The 26420-nt window shown below is 37.5% G+C and overlaps 2 protein-coding genes across 5 annotated transcripts in view; both read right to left on the bottom strand.

Moving 5' to 3' along the window:
• EOGT (EGF domain specific O-linked N-acetylglucosamine transferase) overlaps window positions 1-18930 on the bottom strand; it is a 50544-nt gene extending 31614 nt beyond the window's left edge. Inside the window, exons 1-9 of one of the 4 annotated variants that reach the window (XM_037130754.2) lie at window positions 18604-18930; window positions 17980-18058; window positions 17196-17251; window positions 14206-14429; window positions 11264-11364; window positions 10577-10685; window positions 8424-8518; window positions 7977-8081; window positions 507-613 (exon numbers count right to left, since the gene is read on the bottom strand). In XM_037130754.2, the coding sequence (XP_036986649.2) occupies window positions 507-613; window positions 7977-8081; window positions 8424-8518; window positions 10577-10685; window positions 11264-11364; window positions 14206-14415 (727 nt within the window). In that variant the 5' untranslated portion in view covers window positions 14416-14429; window positions 17196-17251; window positions 17980-18058; window positions 18604-18930. Of the gene's footprint in view, window positions 1-506; window positions 614-7976; window positions 8082-8423; window positions 8519-10576; window positions 10686-11263; window positions 11365-11997; window positions 12132-14205; window positions 14430-17195; window positions 17252-17979; window positions 18059-18603 lie in introns of those variants that run through there. The other 3 variants (XM_037130752.2, XM_037130753.2, XM_053666525.1) reach the window with 3 other exon arrangements.
• A 438-nt stretch (window positions 18931-19368) lies between these two features.
• TMF1 (TATA element modulatory factor 1) overlaps window positions 19369-26420 on the bottom strand; it is a 40083-nt gene continuing 33031 nt past the window's right edge. Inside the window, exon 17 of the mRNA XM_037130751.2 lies at window positions 19369-25858. Coding sequence (XP_036986646.2) covers window positions 25715-25858 — 144 coding nt within the window. The 3' untranslated portion in view covers window positions 19369-25714. The remainder of the gene's footprint in view (window positions 25859-26420) is intronic.

The following is a 26420-nucleotide window of genomic DNA, read 5'->3' as shown; positions in this document are numbered from 1 at the left end:
TGGGGGCATGTGAAAGGCAATCACACACTAATGTTCTCTCACTCTTTCTCCCTCCCTTCCCCTTTCTCTAAAAATAAATAGATAAATATTTTTAAAAAATACTCAAGTATTAAATGAAGTGAAATTCAAACAAATTCACTTCTTTAGAGAAGAAATGAGAAAGCAAATTCATTGTTTAATGTCATAGTGCTTCCCAAAAAGTCACAGGAAATCACCACATATGTGTATCAAAAAAGGAACAAAGCCTCATTAATAAATTATAGGCTTGGCTGGTGTGGCTCAGTGGATTGAGCGTGGGGCTGGGAACCAAAGGGTTGCCAGTTCCATTCCCAGTGAGGGCACATGCCTGCATTATGGGCCAAGTCCCCAGTAGGGCGTGCAGCACAAGAGGAAACCACACATTGATGTTTTCCTCTCTCTTTCTCCCTCCCTTCCCCTCTGTCTAAAAATAAATAAAATCTTTAGAAAAATAAAATAAATAAATTATAGGCAAATTAACTTCTCACCTGCATCCAATTTCATGAAGTAGGTTGGTTTTTCAATAACAATGTCACATTTACCATCTTCTATAGGTCTGAAGTTGAGCTGAGTATAGCTCTGGAGCTCCGCAAACCTGAAAGTATGAATTGGGAGATACTTTCAAAGTGACTCTCCTGAACATCCTACTGTATTGTCACTTAAGATCTGTTCATTAGGGCAATTTTATTTCTAGAATAGTCACTTAGGAAGACATGTGGAACTTCTTAAACTTACCAACACTTACCTAACTTATATTGATTTTAACATTGAGATAAAGAACAAAAATGATTTTAAATTTCAGTGTAAGACACATTGGTAACTTTCTAACAAACTGGTAACAAAGAAGAAATTTATACATTAAGTTGGCTAAATAATCTACCAGTACAGTGGGAAGATTCAAAAAGGTTTCCTGGAGTCTGATGATGAATCTCAGAAGTAACATTGACCCAGAGGCTTTCTTGGCATAGACTTCTTGGATTCTGAGAAAGATAGCATTCCAAGAACTATCCAGTATAAAAGAGGGAATAGAGGGAGCATACCTCAACATAACAAAGGCCATATAGAAAAAACCTGCAGCCAATATCATATTAAATGGAAAAAAACTTTAAAAATTCCCTTAAGATCAGGAACAAGACAGGGATGTTCACTTTCACCTCTCTTGTTCAACATAGTACTGGAAGTTCTGGCCACAGTGATCAGACAAGAAGACATAAAAGGCATCCATATTGGAAAGGAGGGAGTAAAACTGCCATATTTGTGGATGACATGATAGTGTATATAGAAAACTCTACAGGCTCCACCAAAAAACTATCAGATCCAATAAATGAATTTGGCAAAGTAAATGGATACAAAGTCAATACTCAGAAATCAATGGCATTTTCATACACCAATAATGAACAATCAGAAAGAGAAACTAAGAAAACAATCCCATTTACTATTGCAACAACAACAAAAATAAAGTACTTAGGAATAAGTTTAACCGAGGAGACAAAAGACCTGCACTCAGAAAACTATATGACACAGAAGAAGGAAACTGAATAAAACACAAATAAGTGGAAGCATATATCATGTTCATGGACTGGAAGAATTAATATCACTAAAATGTCCATACTACCCAAAGCAATCTATAGATTCAATGCAATTCCTATTAAAATATCAATGGCATACTTCACAGAGCAAGAACAAATATTCTAAAAATTCATATGGGACCAAAAATGACCAGGAATAGCCTCAGCAATTTTGAGAAAGACAAACAAGGTTTGAGGGATCACAGTACCTTATATCAATCTGTACTACAAGGCCACTGTAATCAAAACAGTCTGGTACTGGCATAAGAGCACACATATAGATCAATGGAACAAAATAGAGAGACCAGAAATATACCCATATCCTTATGGTCAATTAATATTTGACAAAAGAGGCAAGAGCATACAATGAAGTAAAGACAGTCTCTTCAAAAAGAGAGAGAGCCCTGGCTGCTGTAGCTCAGTGGATTGAGCGCAGGTCCGTGGACCAAAGGATCGTGGTTTGATTCCCAGTCAGGGCACATGCCTGGGTTGCAGGCCAGTTCCCAGCAGGGGATGCACAAGAGACAACCACACATTGATATTTCTCTCCCTTTCTCCTTCCCTTACCCTCTAAAAATAAATAAATACATAAAAATCTTAAAAAGAGAGAGAGATGGTCTCTTCAATAAATGGTGTTGGGAGAACTGGACACTAATACATGCCAAAAAATAAAATTAGACCACTATGTTATACCATACATCAGAATAAAGGAAAAATGGATAAAGACAAATATAAGTCACAATACCATAAAAATCCTGAAGGAAAACATAAGCAGTAAAATTTCACCTATCTCACGTAGCAATATTTTTGCTGACAAATCTCCTAGGGCAAGGGAAACAAAGGAAATAATAAGCAAATGGGACTGCATCGAATTAAAAAGCTTCTGCATAGCTAAAGAAACCATCATCAAAATGAAAAGGGAACCCACTATATGGAAGAACATATGTGCCAATGATACACTGGACAAAAGTTTAATCTCCAAAATATATAAAGGACTTATATGACTCAACACCAGAAGACAAACAATCCAATTAAAAAATTGGCAAAGGACCTGAATAGACACTTCTCCAAGGAGGACATAAAGAGGGCTCATAGACATATAAAAAAAAATGCTAGATATCACTGGCCATCAGAGACATGAAAATTAAAACTACAATGAGATATCACCTCACACCTGTCAGAATGGCCATCATTAATAAATCAACAAACAATGGGTGCTAAGGATGTGGATAAAAGGGAACCCTAGCCTTGGCTAGTGTAGCTCAGTGGATTGGGCACAGGCCAGCAAACCAAAAGATTGCATTTCGATTCCCAGTCAGGGCACATGCCTGGGTTGCAGGCCCGTTGCCAGCAGGGGATGCACGAGAAGCAACCATACAGTGACATTTCTCTCCCTGTTTCCTTCCCTTCCCTTCTGAAGATAAATAAATAAAATCTTTTTTAAAAAAGGGAACCCTAGTTTGCTGATGGTAGGAATGCATACTAGTGCAGCCACTGTGCAAAACAGTATGGAATTTAATCAAAAAATTAAGGATGGAAATGGGTTTTGATCCAGCAATCCCACTTCTGGGAATATATCCTAAGAATCCCAATTTCAAAGAATATATGCACCTCTATGCACTAGCCAAGATTTGGAAATAGCCTAAGTGCCCATCAGTAAAATGGGTGGATAAAAAAACAGTGGTACATTTACACAGTGGAATTCCAGGGAGCAGTAAAAAAGAAGGAATTCTTAACTTTTGAAACAGAATAGATGGAACTGTAGAATATTATGCTAAGTGAAATAAGCCAGTCATTGGAAGACAAATACCATATGATCTCACTTACAAGTGGAATCTAATGAACAAAATAAACTAAAGAGCAAAACAGAACCGGAGGCATAGAAACATAGAACAACAACAAAAAAAGATACAGAACAGGGCAGGGCACATGCCTGGGTTGTGGGCTGGGTCCCCAGTTAAGGGCCCATGAGAGGGACCATACATCAATGTTTCCCTCTCTCTTCTTCCTTTCCCCTCTCTCTAAAGATAAATTAATAAAATATTATTTTAAAAAGATACAGAACAGAATGAAAGATAGAACATAGAAACATAGAACAGCTGTAAGAGGGAAGCAGCAGGAGGGGAGGGCTGGTTGGAAAAAAGTGAAGGGATTAGTCAAAAAATATTTATGAATGACCCACAGACATGAACAATGGCGTGGGGACTGACTGTGGGAGTGGGGGATGGGCTGGACAGAGGTGAACAAAAGGAGAAAAATTGGGACAACGGTAACAGCACAAACAATAAAACATTCAGCACAAACAATAAAACATTTAAATTTAAAATTAAAAAAAGAATTATGCAGTGTTTTGGAAAGATAGCAGACAGGTACGTTTCCCAGAAAAAAGGAAAGCCTTTTTCTTAGGAAACATCATAGAAAGCCACATGGCACAGGTTTCCTCCATGTAAAAGGAGACAATCACAAGCATGTGACAAGAGATATTTAGAGTTGCCCTGGCTGGTGTGGCTCAGTGAATTGAGTGCTGGCCTGCAAACCAAAGGGTTGCCCATTTGACTCCCAGTCTAGGGCAGATGCCTGCATTGTAGGCCAGGTCCCAGGTGGGGGGGGTGTAAAAGAGGCAACACTGATGTTTCTCTCCCTCTCTTTCTCCTTCCTTTCTCCCCTCTAAAACTAAATAAATAAAATCTTTAAATAAATATATATATATATATATATATATATATATATTTAGAGTTAACTTAAAGATCATTTGTAGCACTTCATCTTTGAAACCACAGCTGATGTAAAACAGATATCAAACAGATCCTTTTAAAATACACCATGCTAAAATACTGTGATTTCAAAAATATGTCCACAAATTCTTTGATACTTTTCCCTTCAAGAGGTGGAGTTTAATTCCCTCCCCTTGAGTGTGGGCTGGACTTAGGGATTCACTTCTAATGAACTCAATGTGGCAGAAGTGATGGTGTGTCACTTCTGAGATCGGGGCGTACGAAGACTAAGACCTCCACTGGGCATGCTGCCTCTCTGTTTCTCCCCCTCCCCTCCTCTTCTCTTCTCCTCTCTCTCTCTCTCTCTCTCTCTCTCTCTCTATATATATATATATATATATATATATACACACACATATATATGCATGTATGTATGTGTATGTTTCACCAAGGGCTCTCTTGGGGATCCTGGCTGCCAAGCCGTGAGTAGCACTTGGAAGAGGCCCACATGGCAAAGAAATAACACCTCCTAACAGCAGCCAGAGAAAAACTAAAACTTATTCAAAGATTAGTCAACAAAAAGCTCATTTAAATTTGAGTTAAGAAGGCCTGTAGGGGGTAGTTTTCATGTCCTACCACTCTGATCAATCATCCCAAACAGGAAAAGATATACTGTCCATCTCCATAGGAACATGTTCTACTAGCTATTACTACAACAGTAAGAAGGATTTTCTCACTTAGGAACCCACTCAACCAATGAAAGATGGTTACAACTCAGCCAATGAAAAGCTGCTACACTTTGAACTCCCAGTTTCTTCCAATGGTCTCTTTGTTTACAACAACCCCTATAAACTCCTTTTCTCTATAAAATAATGTTCCTCTCCTTTGTTCTCTAGGCTTGGGCATGGGTCACCATTAGACTGGATGTCCTTAATTACAATTTTTTAAATTCCCAAATAAACCTATTTTGCTGGAGAAATATCAAGCTATTTGTTAGCATTTACAACAATGTGACTGAGCTTAGAAACAGATTCTCTAGGTCCAGCTCAATCTAGAGATGACTGCAGCCCTTGCCAACCACCGAACTGGAACCTTGTAGGAGACCATGAACCAGAACCACCTGGCTTGGCTGCCTCCAAATCTTGACCATCAGAAACTTCATGAGAAAATGAATGTTTGTTATCTTAAACTGCTCCATTTTGGAGTAATGTGTCAGACAGCAATAAATAATAAATACAAATATACTCTAGGGAAGGCATATTTTGGAGTAAAATATTGCACAGTAATAAATAACTGATACAAAGACACCATAGAAAACTACCATGTGGAATTAGATATCAAAATGGCTAGGAATAAAAATGCCTGCTAGAATACAGGAACTCGTATGCAAAACCCTGTAAGTCAAAGAAGATACTGCGTTGTGGACTATAAAATGCTATACAAATGTATAGTAGATTATGGCCCTCAAGGATTTGCTTACAATAAATGTTTGACCTCAGAAGTTAACATAAGAGTATTCTATGTGACTTATGATATTGTGATCTATAATATTACAACATTAGGTCTTACTCTCCATTTCTGGCACAGAGCTCATAAAACCGTTTCGATTTCTAAGGTGCTGAGAGCCATACAGGTGTCTTTTGTTATGTTAATTAGGTAGCTTTTAGACCACCCTTAAGTTGGGGGCTGATTTCCAGAAGAACCAATGGTGTGATTAGAAGTTTAGAATGTTCAGTCCCAAATCCCGACCATTGGGAAAAGAAGAAGGTTAGAGGTTGAGTCAATGAGTGGTCAATGATTTAATTGACAAAGCCTATATAATAAAGCCTGCATAAAAAAACTAAAAGAGCTTCTAGGTAGGGGAATACTTAGAGATTTGGAGAGACTGGCATGTCTGGAGAGGTCGAGGAAGCTCTGCACCCTTCCCCATACCTTGCCCTATGCACCTCTTCCGTCTGACTGTTCCTCAGCTATATTCTTTAATAATAAACTGCTTAATAAGAAAAATGTTTCTCAAAGTTCTATGAACTGCTCTAGCAAACTAAACCCAAGAAGGGGATCATTAGAACCTCCAATCTATTGCTGATTAGTCAGAAGTACAAGTGACAAACCTGGCCTTGAGACTGGGGCCTGAAAAGGGAGCTGCAGTCTTGTGGGACTGAGCCCTTAACCTGTGGGACAGTGTATCAGAATTGAATTGAACTGTAAGACACCCAGATGGTTTCAAAGACTTGCTTGGTGATTTGTGGAAACCACCCCCACACAGCAAAACTGACTGCTCAGAACCTCTGACTACAAAGAAGTGGCGTGAGAGTTTCTTTGGGATATCCTGATGGTGGTAGTGGTTACACGCACCTAGACAAGTGACATAAATTTCACAGAACTAGATATCCAAAAAGAAAAATGAGAGCATATATAAGCACCGGTAAAATCCAAATGTGTTCACTATTAACACTGTACCAATGTGATTTTCATGGTTTTGATCATTGAGCTACGTAAGATGTCATCATTAGAGGAAGTCAGGATAAGGGTACAATGGGAACTCCTTGTATTAGGTTTAAACTTCTATGGGTCTATAAGTATTTTAAATAAGTTGTTTTAAATTACCCTTATTCCTTAATTTCTAGAGATGGTAATTGCCTGATAGACTATAGAAATAGTTTAATTTTAAAAATGTCTTAAATCAAAATGTATTCTCCAGTTTATATAAAGTTCAAAAGGCTGATCAATCAGTATTGAAAGTCAGGATGCATTTGCCTTTGGACAGGAGGATGGAGTTGTGACTAGAAGAGAACCTGGGGTGTGATGAGGGTCTATTTGTGACCTGGGTAACAGTAACACAGGTAGGTTCATTCATTCATAATCCAGCTGTACACTTCTCTACACGCCTGTTACATACTTCAATAAATGTGTATTTCTTTTTTAAAAAAGTATATTCCCCAAAACACATATAGTAATAATGAGGAATTAATAAAAATTCATTTTTAAACTAATTTTTCTTTCATTAGCCATCAGTAAGCACTATATCATACTTCCTAGTATTTTATAAACATATAATACTACACAGCAGTAAATAATGAATTCTTATCTTTGCAACAGCATGGATGGAACTGGAGTCTATTATGCTAAGTGAAATAAGTCAATGAAAGGCAAATACTATATGATCTCATTTATAGGTGGAATCTAATGAACAAAACTAATGACCAAAATAGAATCAGAGACATAGAAACATGGTACAGACTGACAGCTATAAGAGGGGAGGGGGATTTAGAGACTGGTCGAAAAAAGGTGAAAGGATTAATCAAAGAACATATATGCATGACCCATGGAAACAGAAAACGGTGAGGGGACTGACTGTGGGAATAGGGGGCAGGATGGGTGGAAGGGGCAAAACAGAAAAAATTAGTACAACTGTAATAACATAAACAATGAAATATTTAAAAGAAAAAATAAAAACATAAAGAAAAAATGTAAACAGAACAGAAAAAAAACATTTGATTCAGATCTAACTGGCAGATTCACCCTGTAGCCTCCACTCCCCAAATTCATGCCAAATTATTCACAAATAAGTAAAATTTTCCATTTGAAAGACCTTACCAAAATCTGCAAGTGCCAGAAATAAAGGCAAATATTTTACGAACATAATAAAAACAAAACAAAACAAAAAGAACCTCACCAAGACTGTAGAGGGCTTTTGCGCTGATCTTCAGACATCAATGTATGAGTGTCAAGTTTACAGTGTCCTCCAATTTCACCAGTCTGGAGAAAATCTTCCTTAAATCTGATGGGTAACAAAAAATGTAATTGAGTTTGGAAAATTTTTTCATGACTCACGCTCATGAGTTGTAACCAAAGTCATTTACCAATTTCCAAAACTGGTTTTCCATTAGAATTTAACTCTTTATAATAAAACATTTCAAATATATACAAAAGTAGCAGAATGGCATAGGAAGCTGATGGACCTGTAATTCAGCTTCACGATGGTCAACTCATAGCCAATACAGTCTTCCATCCTCCACCTGTCCTCAACCTCACTGCCGTACGAAGCAAATACAAGGTATATCCCTGGACTTGAAAATATTACAGAATTTCCACTAGATTTTAACATCAACCACTTAAATACCTGTCATGGTTTCTCTTGATGTTTCTTAAATCAAGATAGAGATTGGCTGCTCTGCAATACTGAAGGTAACGGGAACATACCAAACTTGAGTCATTCTAAAATAAGATTGGGAAAAAAAAAACATTTTGAGGACACACTCATACTTGCCAGACATGTTGAAGGCATGTGTACCTTCAAGTTCACACCACATAGTGTGGTGAGAGAAGCTTCCCAAAGACTGCTTCTATTTAAAGACTTGTCCCCTTCCCAGCAGGCCTTGGCCGAGCATAGGTTTGAAAATTTTCATACTTGTGGGTCACTAAAAACTCCTAAATGTTCTATTTATGTCACCTCAAATTTTAAAGACAAGAGCTGAATATGTGATTTAGTCCTTTAAGAAAAAAGAAACAAAAGCACCCAGAACCATCACCACAACAGTTGTATGAAAATGCATTTTCCAAAGACGATACAAATGAAACAAAGAAGAATGCACACAAGACATTAAAATAACTAGATTGAAAGGGCAGCATGCCAATATGATAAGAGGTACTCTTCCTGTCTCAACAGTAACATAACGGCACCACTTTCAAAATCACTGAAATAAATGAGCTTAAAATTCAACTATCAGAACCTGTTCCTGTCTCTCCCAATCTGGTTTGTGTTGAGACAGTTTCAATTATTTTATTTATAGATTTAAATACCATTTCATTGTTTTTCCCATAATTCCCATGAACACAAGACCTTTACCTTGATTCCCACAAACACAAGACCTTCACCTTAAACATAAGACCTTCACTTCCAAATGTTTTGGAATCCACGGTTGTTAAGGGATCATACTCTGTAGCACAGAGCATGTGGAGGTGGATCATGGCCAGGAAAGCATTCTACAAACTGCCTGGGAAGAGGTGAGCAAGGTGGGCTGTGGCTCTTCCCTTGCCCTTTCCATTTGAACAACTAGACTCAGGCCAGAGAATTCAACATATAAAACAACATCTGTTAAAGGCAAACTGCAGCAGTGTGGGTTAATGCCATGCTTCCTTGTGAGAATTGCTTAAAGTTCTATTATATGACATCCTCCAAAAGTGCTATAGAGCATATATACAGTTTTATTAATGCAAGTGCATTTTTTATGGGGGTTTTTTTCTGGATTGCCTGGAGATAAAGGAGATGCCTGAGATATCAGAGATTTGGCCAGGGTTCAAAAACAACAAGAGATAAATAGACCTTAATCATAAGTGCTTACAATTCCCTGGACCTTTAAAAATGAACAATGAGCCCTTTACTGGGACCCAGGCTATGCACTGAGCATTTTTATATACAGAATCTCATTTCATTCTTACCACAAGGTCTGAAATAGGAATTGCTAAAAAGCAGAATTGAAATAGGAAAGTTGTCCAAGAATCAGGATCTGAACCCTACAGTACGGACCCTGTCCTTCTACTGACTACCCCATACTGCCTCTGGGCAATGTTTTGTTTTACCAACTGTGTGCAAGTGGCAATGCTGGACAGCACACAGAAGAGCTGCATTCTAATTCTAGATGTATAATTCTATGTAGTAGTTGTGTGGCCTTAGAAAAGTTGGCTAACGTCTCTAAGGACCCTGTTTTCCTCTCTGCTATGCTTGTGGGAATCCAACAAGCTCACAGACGGAACAGCTATTTGCACATTGGAGTGGACCATCTGTCCCAAACTACTTGCAAAGAAATTTGTAGAGATGTAATTTATCAATTTATCTTTTTTCGCATGTATTTGGGGGAAATTCTAAATCTAGTGTTATTTTAACTGCTTCGAAATATGGCCATCCAAAAAAAAATATATGGCCATCTGATGTATGTGTGAAATGAGGACACGGTTTCCAGAGGACACAGAACAACCTATTTTTAGAAGTTAATGCGGGGGGGCGCGCGCACGCGTCTGGGTTAAGGAGGCGGGTTGGCCCGGGTTCCCCAAACATTTCTCTCCTCCCTCTCTTCTCCCCCCTTTAATAAATAAAAAAAAAAAAAAAAAAAAAAAAAAAAAAAAAAAAAAAAAAAAGTTAAATAAAAGTCTAAGCCAATAAATACTTGAGAGCAAGAAGTCTTTTCACAGAGCTGTCTACCTGTCCTTTACATTGTGGTCTAAAGGGCACGAATATATTAAGTGCACATGTTCGTGACTATGAGGCCACCTTACCGTTTGCTCAGGCTGGCAGAGCACATGCAGCTCCCGCAGCCGCGCTCCCGCATATCCAAAGTCAGCTTGCTTCCAGAACGTATCCTGGGCTGACTCCAGACTGTCTGTCCTATTGGAAAACGAAGACATTCTTTTTTTTTTTTACTTTTTCTGAAACTTGAATCTTCTTTCTAAAGGTTAAATTGCTAGCACCTTTTCATTAATCTTTTAGGAAAACTATCATAATTTTCTTAAAATAAATTCTTGCTATGAGAAATTACCAAAGTAAGTTATTTCCAGATGTACTCCCTTATACAAATACACATATAAATGTGTGAAGTGAGTGTCATCTGGAACTAAATAGAATTAAATGTCAATTACTGTATTTTCCTTACTCCATTAACTGTGTATATATTGAAAATAATCATTATACTTAATTTTCCCCTCCAGAATCATGAGGAAAATATCAATTTATCTTCTTAGTGTTTGCTGAGGGAGAACATTTTTTGTGTTTTATATACTGTTTTCTCCCTCTGGCAGAGGAAATGAGATATTCCTGTAAGTGTGTGGAGGGGAGGAGTCAAGCTGAATCCTGATATCTAAAGGAATTACTATCTAAAACAAAAAACGCTTAGCTGAGAATTGAGGCATCAGCATACAGTTCAGAGATAACTTAAAGTGGAGAAATTATTCCATCTGGAAACTTACCATCCCATGTCAACGTAGGTACAAACAGGGTAACCGAACCTGAACTCCGGTCTGCAGGACCCCTCATAGCCCCAGCAGTACTTCAGATTTTCTAAGTGTTTCTGGAACATAAAATGTGCACTTAGACTGGGCTCTATTCTTCTGACTTTTACAGAGAATTCTTAGATTTTTCTATGAAGAAAACAAAGCTTTGTAGAACTATCACTTTTATATTTTGTAATACATACTCATGCAATAAAAATAATTAAATCCTAAAAATAATAAGTAGTCTTAAGTTTCTTAATAATAATATCTTTATGGAAGAATTAACATCATCAAAATGTCCTTACTACCCAAAGCAATTTACAGATTCAATGCAATACCTATTAAAGTACCAATAACATATTTCACAGACATAAAACAAACACTTCAAAAATTTATATAGAACCATAAATGACCCCAAATAGCAGCTGCACTTTTGAGAAAGACGAACAAAGTAGGAGGGATCACAATACCGGATATCAAACTGTATTACAAGGCCACTGTAATCAAAACAGCCTGGTACTGGCATAAACAGGCAGAGACCAATGGAACAGAACAGAGAGCCCAGAAATCAACCCAACTCTCTACAGTCAATTAATATTCAACAAAGGGGGCAGTAACATAAAATGGAGTAAAGATAGCCTCTTCAACAAATGGTGTTGGGAGAACTGGACAGCTACGTGCAAAAAAATGAAACTTGAGCACCAACTTACACCATACACCAAAATAAATCCAAGGTGGAGAAGAGACTTAAATATAAGCCATCACACCATTAAAGTCCTAGAGAAGAACATTGGCAGGGAAATCTCAGATATTTCACGCAGCAACGTTTTTACTGATATGTCCCCTAGAAGAAGGGACATAAAAGAAAGAATAAACAGATGGGATCTCATCAAAATAAAAAGCTTCTGCACGGCTAAAGAAAACAATATTAAAATAAAAAGACAACCAACTGTATGGGAAAACATATTTGCCAATGATTCCTCAGACAAAGGTTTAATCTCCAAAATATACAAAGAACTTACATGACTCCACTCTAAGAAGACAAGCAACCCAATTAAAAAGTGGACAAAGGACTTGAACAGACACTTCTCCAAGGAGGACATACAGAAGATCCAGAGACACATGAACAGATGCTCAATATCACTAGCTATCAGAGAGATGCGAATTAAAACCACAATGAGATACCACTTTATACCAGTCAGAATGGCTATCATAAACAAAGCAACAAACAACAAATGTTGGAGAGGGTGTGGAGAAAAGAGGTCCTTGGTTCACTGTTGGTGGGATTGCAGACTGGTACAACCATTATGGAAAACAGTATGGAATTTTCTCAGAAAACTGAAAATGGACCTGCCTTTTAACCCAGCAATTTCACTGCTGGGATCATATTCTAAGAACCCTGAAACACCAATCCAAAAGAACCTATGCACCCCAATGTTCATAGCAGCACAATTTACAATAGCCAAGAGCTGGAAGCAACCTAGGTGCCCGTCAGTAAATGAATGGATCAAAAAATTATGATACATATACACATTGGAATTCTATGCAGCAGAAAGAAAGAAGGAGCTACTACCCTTTGCAACAACATGGATGGAACTGGAAAGCATTATGCTGAGTGAAATAAGCCAGGTGTTGAAAGACAAATACCATATGATCTCACCTTTAACAGGAAGCTAGCAACAAAACAAACAAACAAGCAAAATAAAAACAAAGACACTGAAATACAAAACCGGGGGACAGTGACCCAGAGGGGAAAGGGGAGGGAATTTGAGGGGAAAAGGGAGAAGAATTTACAGTAACTAGTATAAAGGACACATGGACAACAACTAAGGGGGGTGGAAATGGGAGGGAGGTGGGGAGCACTGGGAAGGTGGGCTGGGATGGGAGTAAAGACAGAAAACTGCACTTGAACAATAATTAAATTAAATAAGTTAAATAAATTAGAAAGAAAAATATCTTTAACCACCACCCCCTGCTCAATCTGTTCCCTAAACAAAAGTCTAGGCTTTACCTAGACTACCAAAGACCACTTGAATTAAAATTTCTGGGGGCAGTTTCATGATCGGCCTATCTCTAGTAAGCAAACTGATTTAAAAATCAGTCTCTTAAGAGTCATCTAACATGAAATTTCTAAGGGGAGAAATAGTAATGAAAAATAAATATAAATAAAAGAAAATGGAATTTCTGTCTCCAAAAGAATCAGAAACTAAATTAAATGGCTCAACAACTTTACTCATCCATCAAGATCAGCAGAGACCCCACAGGCATAGAAAGTCCTGTATCCCATGGGGGACACCTCAGCTGCTGTTGGCCAAAGAGCCTGGAAAGCTTTTGTGTGTAGCCCAGAACCACTGTAGTCTGACTCCCAGGTCTGGGTCCCAAGCCTGCTTCTCAGCAGGCTTCCTGTGTTACCACCATAGGAAAGGAAGTGTCTCATCTGCCCAGCTTTGATCTCTAGGGCCAAGGGCCCTCTTAATGGGCTCCAATTGGAGGCCTTTCCAACAACTCTAAAACAGAAGGAAAGCTGCAGTAGTAACCTTAATTATATGGAGACAGGGTAGTGATGCTATCGAAATTAAGTGCACCTTTTAGGTGCGGTTGAAAGAAAAACGAATTTCACACCTTGAACCAAATATTATCCTTTTGGGCATAAAATCTAACTTGATTCACTTATAGAATATACAAATGGCATTGGTTGCCTACTTATTTTAGTAGTGATTTAGCTTTTAAATCTCACTGCTGTGAGTGGGACATAATTTTAAACAAAGTTTGGTCACTGAGAAGCATTACATGAAATACAATTAATTGACTCACCTACAACCAAAAGATGAAATTCTACCTTCAAGTTATAAAGTAGAATTGGTAAGCTAATCTAAATTGCATACTTCTAACAAATAAAAGGACAAAATAACACTTACCTTATAAGGACAATGGGAGTCTTTCTTACAGACCATAGCAATATGCCCATTATTGTACAAAAAGAAGGGAATGTGCTCCTCTGGCAAGCGGATGCTGGCATAGTTAAACAGAGGTTCACCAGGAATGCCATGGGCCCCTGAAGAAGCTTCATCTTGGCTACTCAGCGGGGTGTCATGAAGCAATATTCCCAAAACAAGCAGCATTAACATAGCAACCTCCAAACCTACAGATCACATCACAAACATGTTCATTAAGACATATCCTCTAAAAATCAAAGGGGTCAAGGACTAAGCATAATTACAATGAACTTTCCTCCATCACTGAGTAATGTTCTTTTGTTCAACAAATATTCATTGTGCACCTGTTATGTGCCAGGTACTGTGTTAGGAGGTCTTACACTAAAATATTTTAACTTCCATGGCTGCAAATCTTTTTATAAGTAAGGTTTTATTAAGCCAAAAATGCTAGCCAAAAAGAAGATGGGTCTTGGGGCATGGAGTCTAAACTCCCAGCAGCATATCTGCCATCCGAGTTTTTTACACATCAAGTAGGGGGAAGAAGGAGGTGGTCTGAAAGGATTTACATGTATAGGGAAAGGGGTGGGGGAAGGGAAGCACCAATTCAGAGCAGGCAGATCCCATAGGAAGAAATGCCAGCTCCTAGGGATTGGCTGGGATGGGTATGGAAAGCCCACGTGTAAACAAGCGAGGCTCCTGGGGTTCGATGGTGCCTGGCTGAAATAATCTGCAGAATAACCACCTGGAAATTAATCCAAAATCCCAACAGACAAAACAGGAATGTGAACAGTCCATTGTTAGCTGGCACACAGCCATTCACAGACTAACGGGTCTGTCTCTTTCTCTCACTTTCTGGCCCCTATAATTTAATTGAGAACATCTCAGATTTTTTTTTCGTATCAGAGCTAAGATAGAGGATAACAAAGCACGAAATACCCCTGTTCTCATGGAGCCTATAACGTAGTGCAAGAGACACAAAATAAACAATCAAACCAACAACTTCAGATGATGACATGGGCTGTTATTCGAATAAACCAGAAGCTGTAAAACTTTTTCTGGAGAGGGCCAAGGAGTAAAATATTTTTGACTGTGCAGGCTGTACAGTCTCTATGACAACTATTGAACAGCACCTTTGTCAGGAAAGCAGCCACGGCCTGTGCTAAAGGAGTTTGGTGGGAGTGGGGCTGTGTTCTAATAAAACTTTATTTACAAAAATAGGAGGAAGGCCTTAATATGATCCAGTTTGTTGATGCCTGAACGAAGACTTTAAAACTAGATTAATTAGGTTTGAATCCAGCTGCAGCTCCCTGAGCTGTATGACTTTGACCAAGTTATTTAACCTTTCTGTGCCTCAGCTTTTTCACCTGTAAAAATGGAATTTATATTAAATCTTCCTCATAGGGTTGTTCTGAGTTAAATATTGGTAAAGTGTTCCAATATTTAGAATGTTTAGATGTTCCTGCCATGTTAAATTCAATGTGTTTACTGAATAAATATTTAAAGCCATGCTGGATGGGGTGTGGGGTGCTCAGTAACGTTTGAGCTGAGACCTGAATAACGTGGAGCAGGGAAAACATGCCAGGAAGACAGAAGAAAAAGGAAGTGTCATGGCTCTGAGCAAGTGTGTATGTGCTGAATAAAACTAATACTCACAAGTAGTGTGTGAGAATATACTATGTGCCCAGTACTCTAAATAACAAGGATGCAGCAATGAACATGCAGTCAAGAACTAAACTCCTTGCCCTTGTGAAGTTTGCCTTCTGGTGTGTATAATGATAATCTATGATAATAATAGCTAAGACTTAGAAAGCCTAGGCATGAAATCCAGGCAGTCCACCTCAGAGACTGGATCCTTAACTCTCCCTGTCCTGCTTTAGAATTGTAAAGAGATAATGGTCATTGACCTTAGTATATTTGTAACTCACCCCATAAAGATTAAATCTCTTGGACCAGATTTCCCCTACATATGATAGACAATAATCACAGTATCATAGACAATATATAATAGACAATAATCACCCTTGGTTCACTTTAGTGTTATCTCTTCTCTATAAAGAAAAAAAGAAACTTTCTGACCAGTATAGCTCAGTTGATTGGGCATCATCCTGCAAAATGAAAGTGATTCCCCATCAGGGCACATGCCAGGGATGCAGGTTCAGTCCCTGGACAGGGTGCATTTGAGAGGCAACTGATAGTCGTTTCTTTTGCGCATCTATGTTTCTCTCCCTCTGTTCTCCTTCCCTTTCCCTCTCTCTAAGAATAAAAAAATTAAATCTAAAAAACAAAAAGGTTTGCCATTGAAGCAACATTTTTTAAAAATTAAAAAATAAAAGTGTTCTTTCCAGAAGGTGACACAGCCCTATTACAGCTTAGCTGCTTTCCAGCACAGTCTGCTGTCACTGGAGCAAACTGAAAAACCAAACTTTCAAAATCAGTGCTCATTAGCTAGGTGCAGGGGTATGCAAACTTTTGGCATCTCTGCACCACACTGAAAGAAGAAGAGTTGTCTTGGGCCACACATTAAATACAATGTGACATGTAATCACAAAAAAACACACTACATAATGTTTTAAGTAAATTTACGATTTTGTACTGGGCCACATTCACAGCCCTCCTGGGCTGCATGCCCAGGGGTGACACAGGTTGGACACCCCTGTTGGGGCAGTAAAGATGGGCAGTTGGGGGCTTTTAGGAACATACTGTTATGTTCCATTAAGCCTCAAGTTCCAAGACCAACAGATCATCACTAACCAATGGGAACACCAAGAAGAAATCCTTTCCCCTCGAGAGTGGTAAATATAATGGTTTTACATTTAGGTGAAACTAAAGAGTATACTGTTATCTGTTGTAAAAGTGATCTGAATTAATCTTTTTGGCTAGAACTTTTACTAAACAGTCAGTTGACAGCAATTTTATAAAATTTAAAAATACATTTTAATATAGTAACAGTATCTTATAGTGAAAATATTTACCTCTTTAATACTCAGAACCACTCAGAAGCTGTTGTAATGTTTCAGATACACAAAACCTGTCAGAAATGAAACATATTACCTTAAAAAAGATGAAGCAGATTTTACTCTCCATGTGATATTTTGAATTAATGGAAATGTTAAGATAAAAAATAATTTATGAGATAGCCTATACACAAAAGACCTGGCATTTAATAACATAAGGCCTAGCTTGGCTCCTGGTACCCTTTCTTTGCCTTAATAAATACCAAGCTGCAGAGTTACAGGAACCATCCTCAGCCAGACTCTAATGCTGAGCAGGAATGAGGCAGACAATTTTATGCAGGCATCAACTGGTACAGGCAGGTAAAACATTCCTAGGAACAAACAACTTACAGGTAGTAAACCCACACTACTATTTGCGCCTCACTGTTCAACCGACAGGACATCCTTTCCTTTGACTCATCCTCCCCAGAAACAAAGTCATTGTTATGACCAAGTCCGCCTGCCCTTTGGTTATCCAAGTTCCTTGTCCTGGACGGAGCTATGGCCTTAACTAAAGTCACAGATTCATGAAGGCATAACGTAACGCATACGTTACGTTAAAGACATAAAAATCTAAGGACTCAGAACAGAAACCTGGTTTCTGCAGAGGACTCCTCCCCACTTGCATAAATTACAAGCAGATAGCTGCTGGTACAAGATATCACACCCCCGGGGTCTGGCAGAGGCCTTTGTGGTGCCAAATCCTCCTGCAAGTCCCCTGGGGGGAGGGGTGGGGCCCTTCTCCAGCAGATAGAAGTTTTACCAGATGAGGTACTTTTTCCTTCAGCACAAAGCAGCTGGCTCCCTCCACTCCTGCATCCCTTGACTGTATTCCCAGAGGCCTAAAAGGGAGTAGACAAAAGGAAAACGCCTGAAAGATGATGAGAGGTGAAAAGCCGCTGCCGATGGGGACCACAGTGGGTGAGATAGAGCACTGCTCTGTGACAGACGTGGGAAAGCTTAAAGAAGGCAATAGACTAGTGAAAAGCTACACACATCACAGACTCACAACGATTCCCAAACAGCTTGCCCCGCGGTACCATAATCCTCCTGGCCTTTCCACCGCTAGGGGTGAAGGGGCTTGGCTGCCTGGGGGGGGGGGGGGGGGGGTGTACCAGCTCGGCTAGAACGTCAGTGGAGGAACCAGCACTACGGAGTCAGCCACGAGCGCCCTTCCGCTGCCACCAAGCTTCCACCAGGTTCTTCACCCCAAGCACTGCCCAAGCTGCCTCAAGGGACACAGATCCCAGGGGCCACCCACACCCTACACCCCTGCTCCACACCCCGCACCTTCCTACCCTAGTCCCCAGCACGCCTAAGAGGGGCCTGGGAAACCGGGATCACGCGGCATAGGTCGGGAACCGGAAATCTTCCCCGCTACTCTTACCGTGAAGGGGCCGAGCGCAGGGGCCCAGCGGGTGGCTGCAGCCCACCAGAGAGCCGCACCAGGAGCAGTCAGGAGCACCCACGAGCACCCACGGTAAGCAGGAGTGAAGGAGGCGTACGCAGCTGGACCACCGCCTGAAGGGGATGGTGAAGGCACCGCGGTTCACGGGGCAAGTCCCACCTGAAACACGGGGGTCAGGCAAAGCCGGCCGAGACTGTAGGTGCTCCGGAGGAGGGAGTCGTCCTGTACAGCTACAGAGGCTCACCGGAAACCTACCCCGCAGAGCTAGACCAGAGGGCGCCAGGGAGCCACAGAACCTTTGCCAGCTAGCCGCAGGAGGAGGAGGCGGGGCGAAAGCCAGGTCGCAGAGCGTACCGGGTGCTGCGCCAGCTTGAGGGGCTGGGCGAGCGAGCCCACGGTCCCTGCACTCTCCGCTGGGGTATGGGTGCAAGCCTCTGCAGAGCTGGAAAGTGCAGCAGGACTTGAAGAAGCCCAACTGTCCTCTCGGATGCCGGATGCCGTCGGAGGACAAAGGATAGGGTGGTGAGAAACCCGACCCTCCATTCTGATTGAGTTGCAGTGAGGCAAATTTTCATTGTTTTCTTAATTGGGGCAGAAGCCGCCCTAACTGTCAAATCTGGAGCACTTTCTGATGAGGTTTCTTTGGAGTCCACGAACATTATATAACTAGTGTTCTTGCCTCTCCGTGCTATCCAAAAACTCATCAAATTCAAATGCTACTTCATGGAGTTTATTTTTTATCATTTTATTTTATAATTATTAAATTCTAATTGTTTTATTATTTTGTTATAATAGTTTGCCCATCTCCCACACAGTCTCGTATACAGCATACTGGAGTTGATCATTCAATGCTGATTTAACTAGAACAGATTTGCACGAAGGTTGATACAATTGAAATAAACTTAAGCTCACACACAGAGTCACCAGCATTAATGATAGAATTATAAGGAAACACGACACTTTACTTCCAAAGGCTTACATTCTTTTAAAATGTTTTTAGATGCTATTATGAGAATTGCTAAGAGTTCTGTTAGCAACCTTACAAATTAAGATTGTTATCTAGATTTCTTCCAAATAAAGCAAATATGGTATTTGACGTACACCAGTCATTGTTCTGAAGCATTTTACGGTACTAACTCCTTTACTCTTTATGTAAAAGACTTTGTCTACTTCATACTCTGCCCACCCCATACATATAACAGTAATTTTCAAAAATTATTTTCTTGGCTTATTTGCCACCACCCTATTTTGGTCATATACAAGAAATGCAGCTTTCCTGTTAACTGATTTTAAATGAAGTCATTAAAAAAAATTTTAACAGGCTGATTTGCCACTGAGTTAAGTAAAATAGAAACTATATATGTATACATATAGATTATTAATATATAGTTTTAAAAAAATACACCAGAAAGGCTTATAACAAATAGTCTGGACTCCTTATAAGGACATTCGAGCCCATTAAATTGCTGTGACATGCATATACCACTATTTTAAATGAATACATATTAAGCTGTGGTCATTCAGACTCAGGAAACATGATGGGGATTTAAGAACATTAAATTGAGTTCTGTATTACTCCAACAGCCATTCTCAACATAGAATTCCCCCCTAAAATATCCACGTGAAACTTTAATTTTAAACTTTCTTCAAATTAACATTATGGTAAACTCAAATGTCTGTGAATAGGAGACTGATTGAATAAACTATGGCATATCCACACAATGGTGAACTATGCAGTTGTGAAAAAGGATTGAGGAATATCTCTACACATTGCAGGACATATTGAGTGGAAAAGCACAGTGGAAGGGATATGTATATATCATAACTTCTTTGAATATACATTATATAGATGCAACTTTAGAATCATAAGGTCACCGGTTCGACTCCCAGTCAGGGCATGTGCCTGGGTTGTGGGTTTAGTCTCCACTCAGCTCCTGAAGCAGGCAGCCAATCACTGTTTCTCCCTCACATCACTGTTTCTCCCCCTTTCTCCATTTCCCTCTAAAAGTAAATAAATACTTTAAAAAATTAAGATTGTAATTTCAAGAGCCAAATGGGCATAGTGTTGTATAAAACTTCCATTCTCTGCCCATATAGAAGAGACTTTAATATTAAGCAAACAGAAAACCTTCCCATTACTTCTGCTGATGTAAGAACATCCAAACCTACAGACATTTTATGTGTTTATTCAAGTTTATTTCATCGAAACTGAGGACATAACCAAAAGCAAGATCTCAGTGAACTGAGAAAATGGCAGTTCTCATTTTATATATTTAGAATCAAAGAAGTGTAAAGAAGGTTAAATGAAATCCATTCATGGTAGATTATAGAGGTGGGAGAAAGCGAAGCAGGTAGGGGGAATCTCTGGGATTCAACAAAAAGCAAAATGGAGAGATACACACATTGACATCAATGGGTACCAGAGTCAACACTTAACATACAGAAAACAGAGATGGTATTCAGGCAACAAGATTACAACGAGGAGTTCAAGTGCTGCTCCTGTGAGGGTGGTTATACATCCAAGAGGTCTAGAAAAGATTACTCGAGCATTTCAAAGGTATGTTACACTAGATGCACAAGAACAATGGACACTCAACACGAATTTCTCAGCATTCATCCATATTGACACAAATGGCAACATTTCATCATTTTTATGGCTGAGTAGTATTTCCCTGTATATATGTGCCACCTATTCTTTGATCACTAGTCAAAATACACTTAGATTGTTTCCATGTCTTGACTATTGTGAACAGTGCTGCAATGAACATAGGGGTACATATATCTTTATCAATAAGCATTTTCAAATTTTTCAGGTAAATACCCAGAAGGATTGCTGGGTCATAGGTAGCTCTATTGCTAATTTTTTAAGGAACCTCAGTACTGTTTTCCAGAGGCTGCACCCACTAACATGGTGCAAGGGTCTCTTTTCTCCACAACCTCTCTAACACTTGTTATTTCTTGTGTTACTGATAGTAGCCATTTTAACAAGTATGAGGTGGTACTCACTGTGGTTTTAATTTGCATTTCCCATACAGCTAGTTATATTTCACTCATATGTAGGATATAAAACAGAAAGCAACAGATGAACGAACAACACAAACTCATAGACACAGACAACAGTATAGTGATTATCAGAGGGGAAAGAGGGTGAGGGGAGGATGAAGAGGGAAAAGGGTCAAATATATGGTGATGGAAGGAGACTAAATTTTGGGTGGTGAGCACACAATATACAAATGGATGTATTATAAACTTGTATACCTGAAACTTATGTTATTAACCAACATTATGCAAATAAACTTAATTTTAAAAAAGAACAATGTACAAGGCTCACTTTAGGCAAAGATAAAACATTTTATTGAGAGCTATAGGTGTGACTATCCACTGTGACCTACCCAGTTAGGGATTTTGGATCACATCAGCCTGTGCAGTTATCTTGTCATTGGGCTTGTCAGGCCTTCCAAGTAGCCCCCTGAGCTTGTCCAGTTTTCTACATGGCACCTTTTTTGTTCATACTTCTTACTTAGTACTACTTGAGGATTCTAAAATCAAATTTATCTTACTAGGGAATGGGGCAGTGTGATGAATACATTCTGGACAGCACTAAGTGAATTCCCTGCATTGCAAGTGTGGTATATGGAAGCATTTGGGATTTTTGTGTGTTCTGAAAAAAGCATTTAAATATTAAGAAGAAATATACTTTCAATTTCCATTCTGTCTTGTTGAAGGATACTGACTGGTTAGAAGGTAACACGGATGCATGTAAAAGCAATAGCTTAAAGGTACTTTAGGGATCAAGATGCAGAGTTCAATGGTATAAGCTATACAAACTTAAAAATAGAGGATAACATATCTGTAGTTATTTAAATACAGAAATATTATATGACTTTTAGAATACTTTGATACTATTTAAGATTTTAAAAGATACAAATCATCCTTACAATTACCAGTTAGTTACAATCAGTAAGTCTTAAATTGTTTTCCAAACTAAATCTTCATTAGATAAAACTATGCTTAATACTAACAGTCTTAATAACTCATACAAAATTAGGGCTTATACTCATTTTTTTATAATAATAGGCTTTAAAGATTTTATTTATTTTTATAAAGAGGGAAAATGAAGAAGAGGGAAAGATGATGTGTGAGAGAAACAGCAACTGGTTGTCTCTCTCACGTCCCCAAATGGCCCACAACCCAGGCGTGTGGCCCTGACTGGGAATCAAACCAGCAACCTTTTCATCTGAAGGTCCATGCTCAATCTACTGAGCCACACCAGCCAGGGGTATACTCATTTTCTTCAAATATGAATTCCAAACTTATACAAGTTATATTATCTTCATAAAACAATACTACCTCCCTTCAATGGTATTGAACACTTTGTTATAAATGAAATGCATCATTACTATTTTTAAATCTTTATTCAAATTAGATCCATGCTTATTTACATTATTTCATTTAAAATATTTATAATGTCGATCTATAGTTTATATCATACTTTCAGCCCTTTACAAAATATATAGTTTAAAACTAATTGAAAAATTAATTTTAAAAATGAAAATGAAATATGGTACATTAGTAAAATTTATGAGTACTAAACAAATAGTAGTAAAACAAGATTCAAATAGCTACAGTCATTTTCTTTTTTTTTGTTACTTTCTAAAGACTACACATCATATACATTTAATAAACATTTGAATAAAACTCTCAATAAATCAAATGCCAATTGAGGAATCATAAGAAGAAAAATTTTCCTGAACATTCTTTTTACTTACTTAACTACAAAAACTAAAGTTTCCTTAGATCAGAAACTACCCATATTTGGGATATCTTAAATCACAATGTAGATACATTTGATACATACCCATGTGTTAAAAACACTAACACTGGATGTTCTCAAAAAAGAGGCAAAGGAAAAGAAAGAATTGGTATTCTCAAATTCACTTTACAAGAGTTGGAAGGATAACTATTGTATGTGCTTAGATGTCTATACATTAAAAAAAAGTTCATATCTCTTTTACTTTTATCCGTATTTTTGAAATTAAGATTTATAGTATCTGTTTTCTCCCCAAAATGGAAACCTCTCACTGCAAACTATATTATCTATTAAAATGTAAATATTGCTTTATTAAAATTTGCAGAGAAGTCTTAATGACAAAGCGAGATATGGCAACCAATATTTTTTAAATATGTATTCTGTTACTAAATGGAGCTTTATTAATGTAAAAAACTAAGAGAAGAGAATGTTTAGTATTATAATTGGAAGTTACAGGAATTTTATTTCAATCTTTTCTTCACAACTAAAAGGTTCTTTTCCTCCTCACTAATGGATATTTTAAAAGCACAATTTCATAATTCCTAAACTTCCAAGTTTCAAACCCTTGACAGAATTTTGAAAATTAAGTTTCCTATATCTTCTAAGTCTGTACATTTATTATTGCTATCAGTCTTGTCACTACCTGTCAACCCCTGATATTAAAAAATAATAAGGTGGCAAAATGCTATTTTACCACTAAAATACAGAAAATTAATTTTATGAATTTGGCTCACACTGAAAAAATACTGAATAATGCTAAACATTAAAGATCCAGCAGCAGAAATACTGCCTGGAATACAAAAAGAAAAAGAAAAACAGTAACTTCAAATGCTCTGAAAAGCATTCAAACTCTTCAAGATGATTTAATTAATACTACATAGTTCTAGCGCTGAAAATTTAACAAAAAATTAAATGAGAGTTTTTATTTGCAAATAAAGGTAGCTAAATGACTTGCAGTAATAAAAAGTATTAAAATATTTCACAAATATAAAACACGGCCTGGTTTACCTTTGAACAAAATAACATTTAAAAGAAGGCATAGCTATTTTTTTAAGCTATCCTGCACTACTTTTTGTTTTTAAAGGTTCGAGAAAAAAATAACAAATTACATAGAATTGCAAGTGCCAAATTTAAATTAACTCCTATAATTTCTCTATTTTTTAATGAATGTTCTGTAATATCAAACATTCATTTTTATATGCCAAAAATAAGGCTTTACGAAATGTAAAAAAATTTGAACAGATTATGTTAATAATTTTATTACTTTGATTCATTTTACAGGGTATTAAAAACAAAACCTGTTCAAAAACAATTGTTACTGATGCCATCACAAATCATGTTTTTTTAAAGACTTTATTTATTTTCAGACAGAAGGGAAGGGAGGGAGAAAGTGAAGAAGAGAAACATCAATGTGTAGTTGCCTCTTGCACAACCCCTGCTGGGGACCTGGCCTGCAACCCAGGCATGTCCCCAGACTGGGAATTGAACCAGTGACCCTTTGGTTTGAAGGCTGGCATGCAACCCACTGAGCCACACATGCCAGGGCCCATCATAAATCTTTATAAGCACATTTTTTTTCATTATGTAACCATGCCTAGATAATTTTGAATAATTACAGCTTTCTCCAGACAGGTAACAAATTTGTACAGACTTAATTATAGTATCTGGGTGAAATAAGGGTCCAGACCACAAAAGTTTTTAAGTTCAAATTATTCACCCTTTAAACTTCTAAGTCAGTGTGACTTCTACTTTAAAGAAAAAAAAATTAGTTCAAAATTTAGTAACTAGAAGTTTAATAATTTTTATACTTGGACACTTAATGCCCATTTTGATAAGTAGTAATTAGAAATGCTGAAGATTTAAGTATGAAAGATTTCAAAGTATCACTATGTTAATAATCACTCATTAAATGTTCTCACTATATACAAACACATATAAATTATAGATACAATTAGTTATTTATCTATAATACAATGTATGAACACCATTCTCCTTCCTTAATCATATTGATATAAGGATAAAGTAATAAATCTCTGTGCTATTCATGGCAAAAAATGCTTTAAAAATAAATCTTTAAAGATAGTTTAAAAAATAAAGTTCAAATATTGCACAAAATAATTTAACTGCAAATATTACTGTATATTATAAAACAAATTCTTTTTTTCAATTTTTGACATCTGCAATAAATTCCACTTTCTAATTATAAGAGAATTTATTGGAAGTTGGCATTTAGCTATTAAATATTTATATTCAGTTTGATGGGAATGTAACTTTCAGAATTTAACTGAGCCTTTGTCTTAGAAGTTCATCTATTTGAGTCTTATACATATTTTTTACATCTTCAAGATCTAATCGAAGTTCTTCTGCCTCTTCTGCTTTTTCTCCATACATCTGCAGAATAGTATTGTATCTTTGATCCAAATCCTACAAAATACATTTGTTTACAATTTGTAAAATAACTCTATACAATGTCTTGATTATATTTATATTATCATAAACAAGTCACCAATAAACACATTATAATCTAAATAAAAGTATATAGTCAGCTCTTATAAAAATCAAACTCATACTCCAGCAGGTTGGAATAAATAGGAAGTAAAGGAATTACAAAAAAAAAAACCCTATGCCAAATTGCTATCAATCTTATATCTTTCCACTAAACTGTAATTTCCCCCTTATATAGCTTAATCAGTGCTTTTTCTCATTAATTTAAGCACATTTGATAAAATTTAGTCATTCTGCCTCATTGTGGTATTTACCTGGCATTTACCTTACTGGAAAAATAAAGAACAAAAATGTCATATATGGCTTAACAGTGACTACTAATACAAAAATACAGTATTATAAATGAGCCTTGACCAAATAAAATCTACTCATTTTCCTATATGAGATTAAAAATGATTGTGAAAAATATTTTGATGTATAATGTGATAAGCAAAAAAGATTTACCTTTAAAATTCTTTACTCAAACACTAACATTGTAATT

Source organism: Artibeus jamaicensis, unplaced genomic scaffold (assembly GCF_021234435.1).
Source record: "Artibeus jamaicensis isolate MK-2021 breed Jamaican fruit bat unplaced genomic scaffold, CSHL_Jam_final contig_1157, whole genome shotgun sequence".
Taxonomy (NCBI): domain Eukaryota; kingdom Metazoa; phylum Chordata; class Mammalia; order Chiroptera; family Phyllostomidae; genus Artibeus; species Artibeus jamaicensis.
This window is presented reverse-complemented; position numbering and strand designations above follow the sequence as displayed.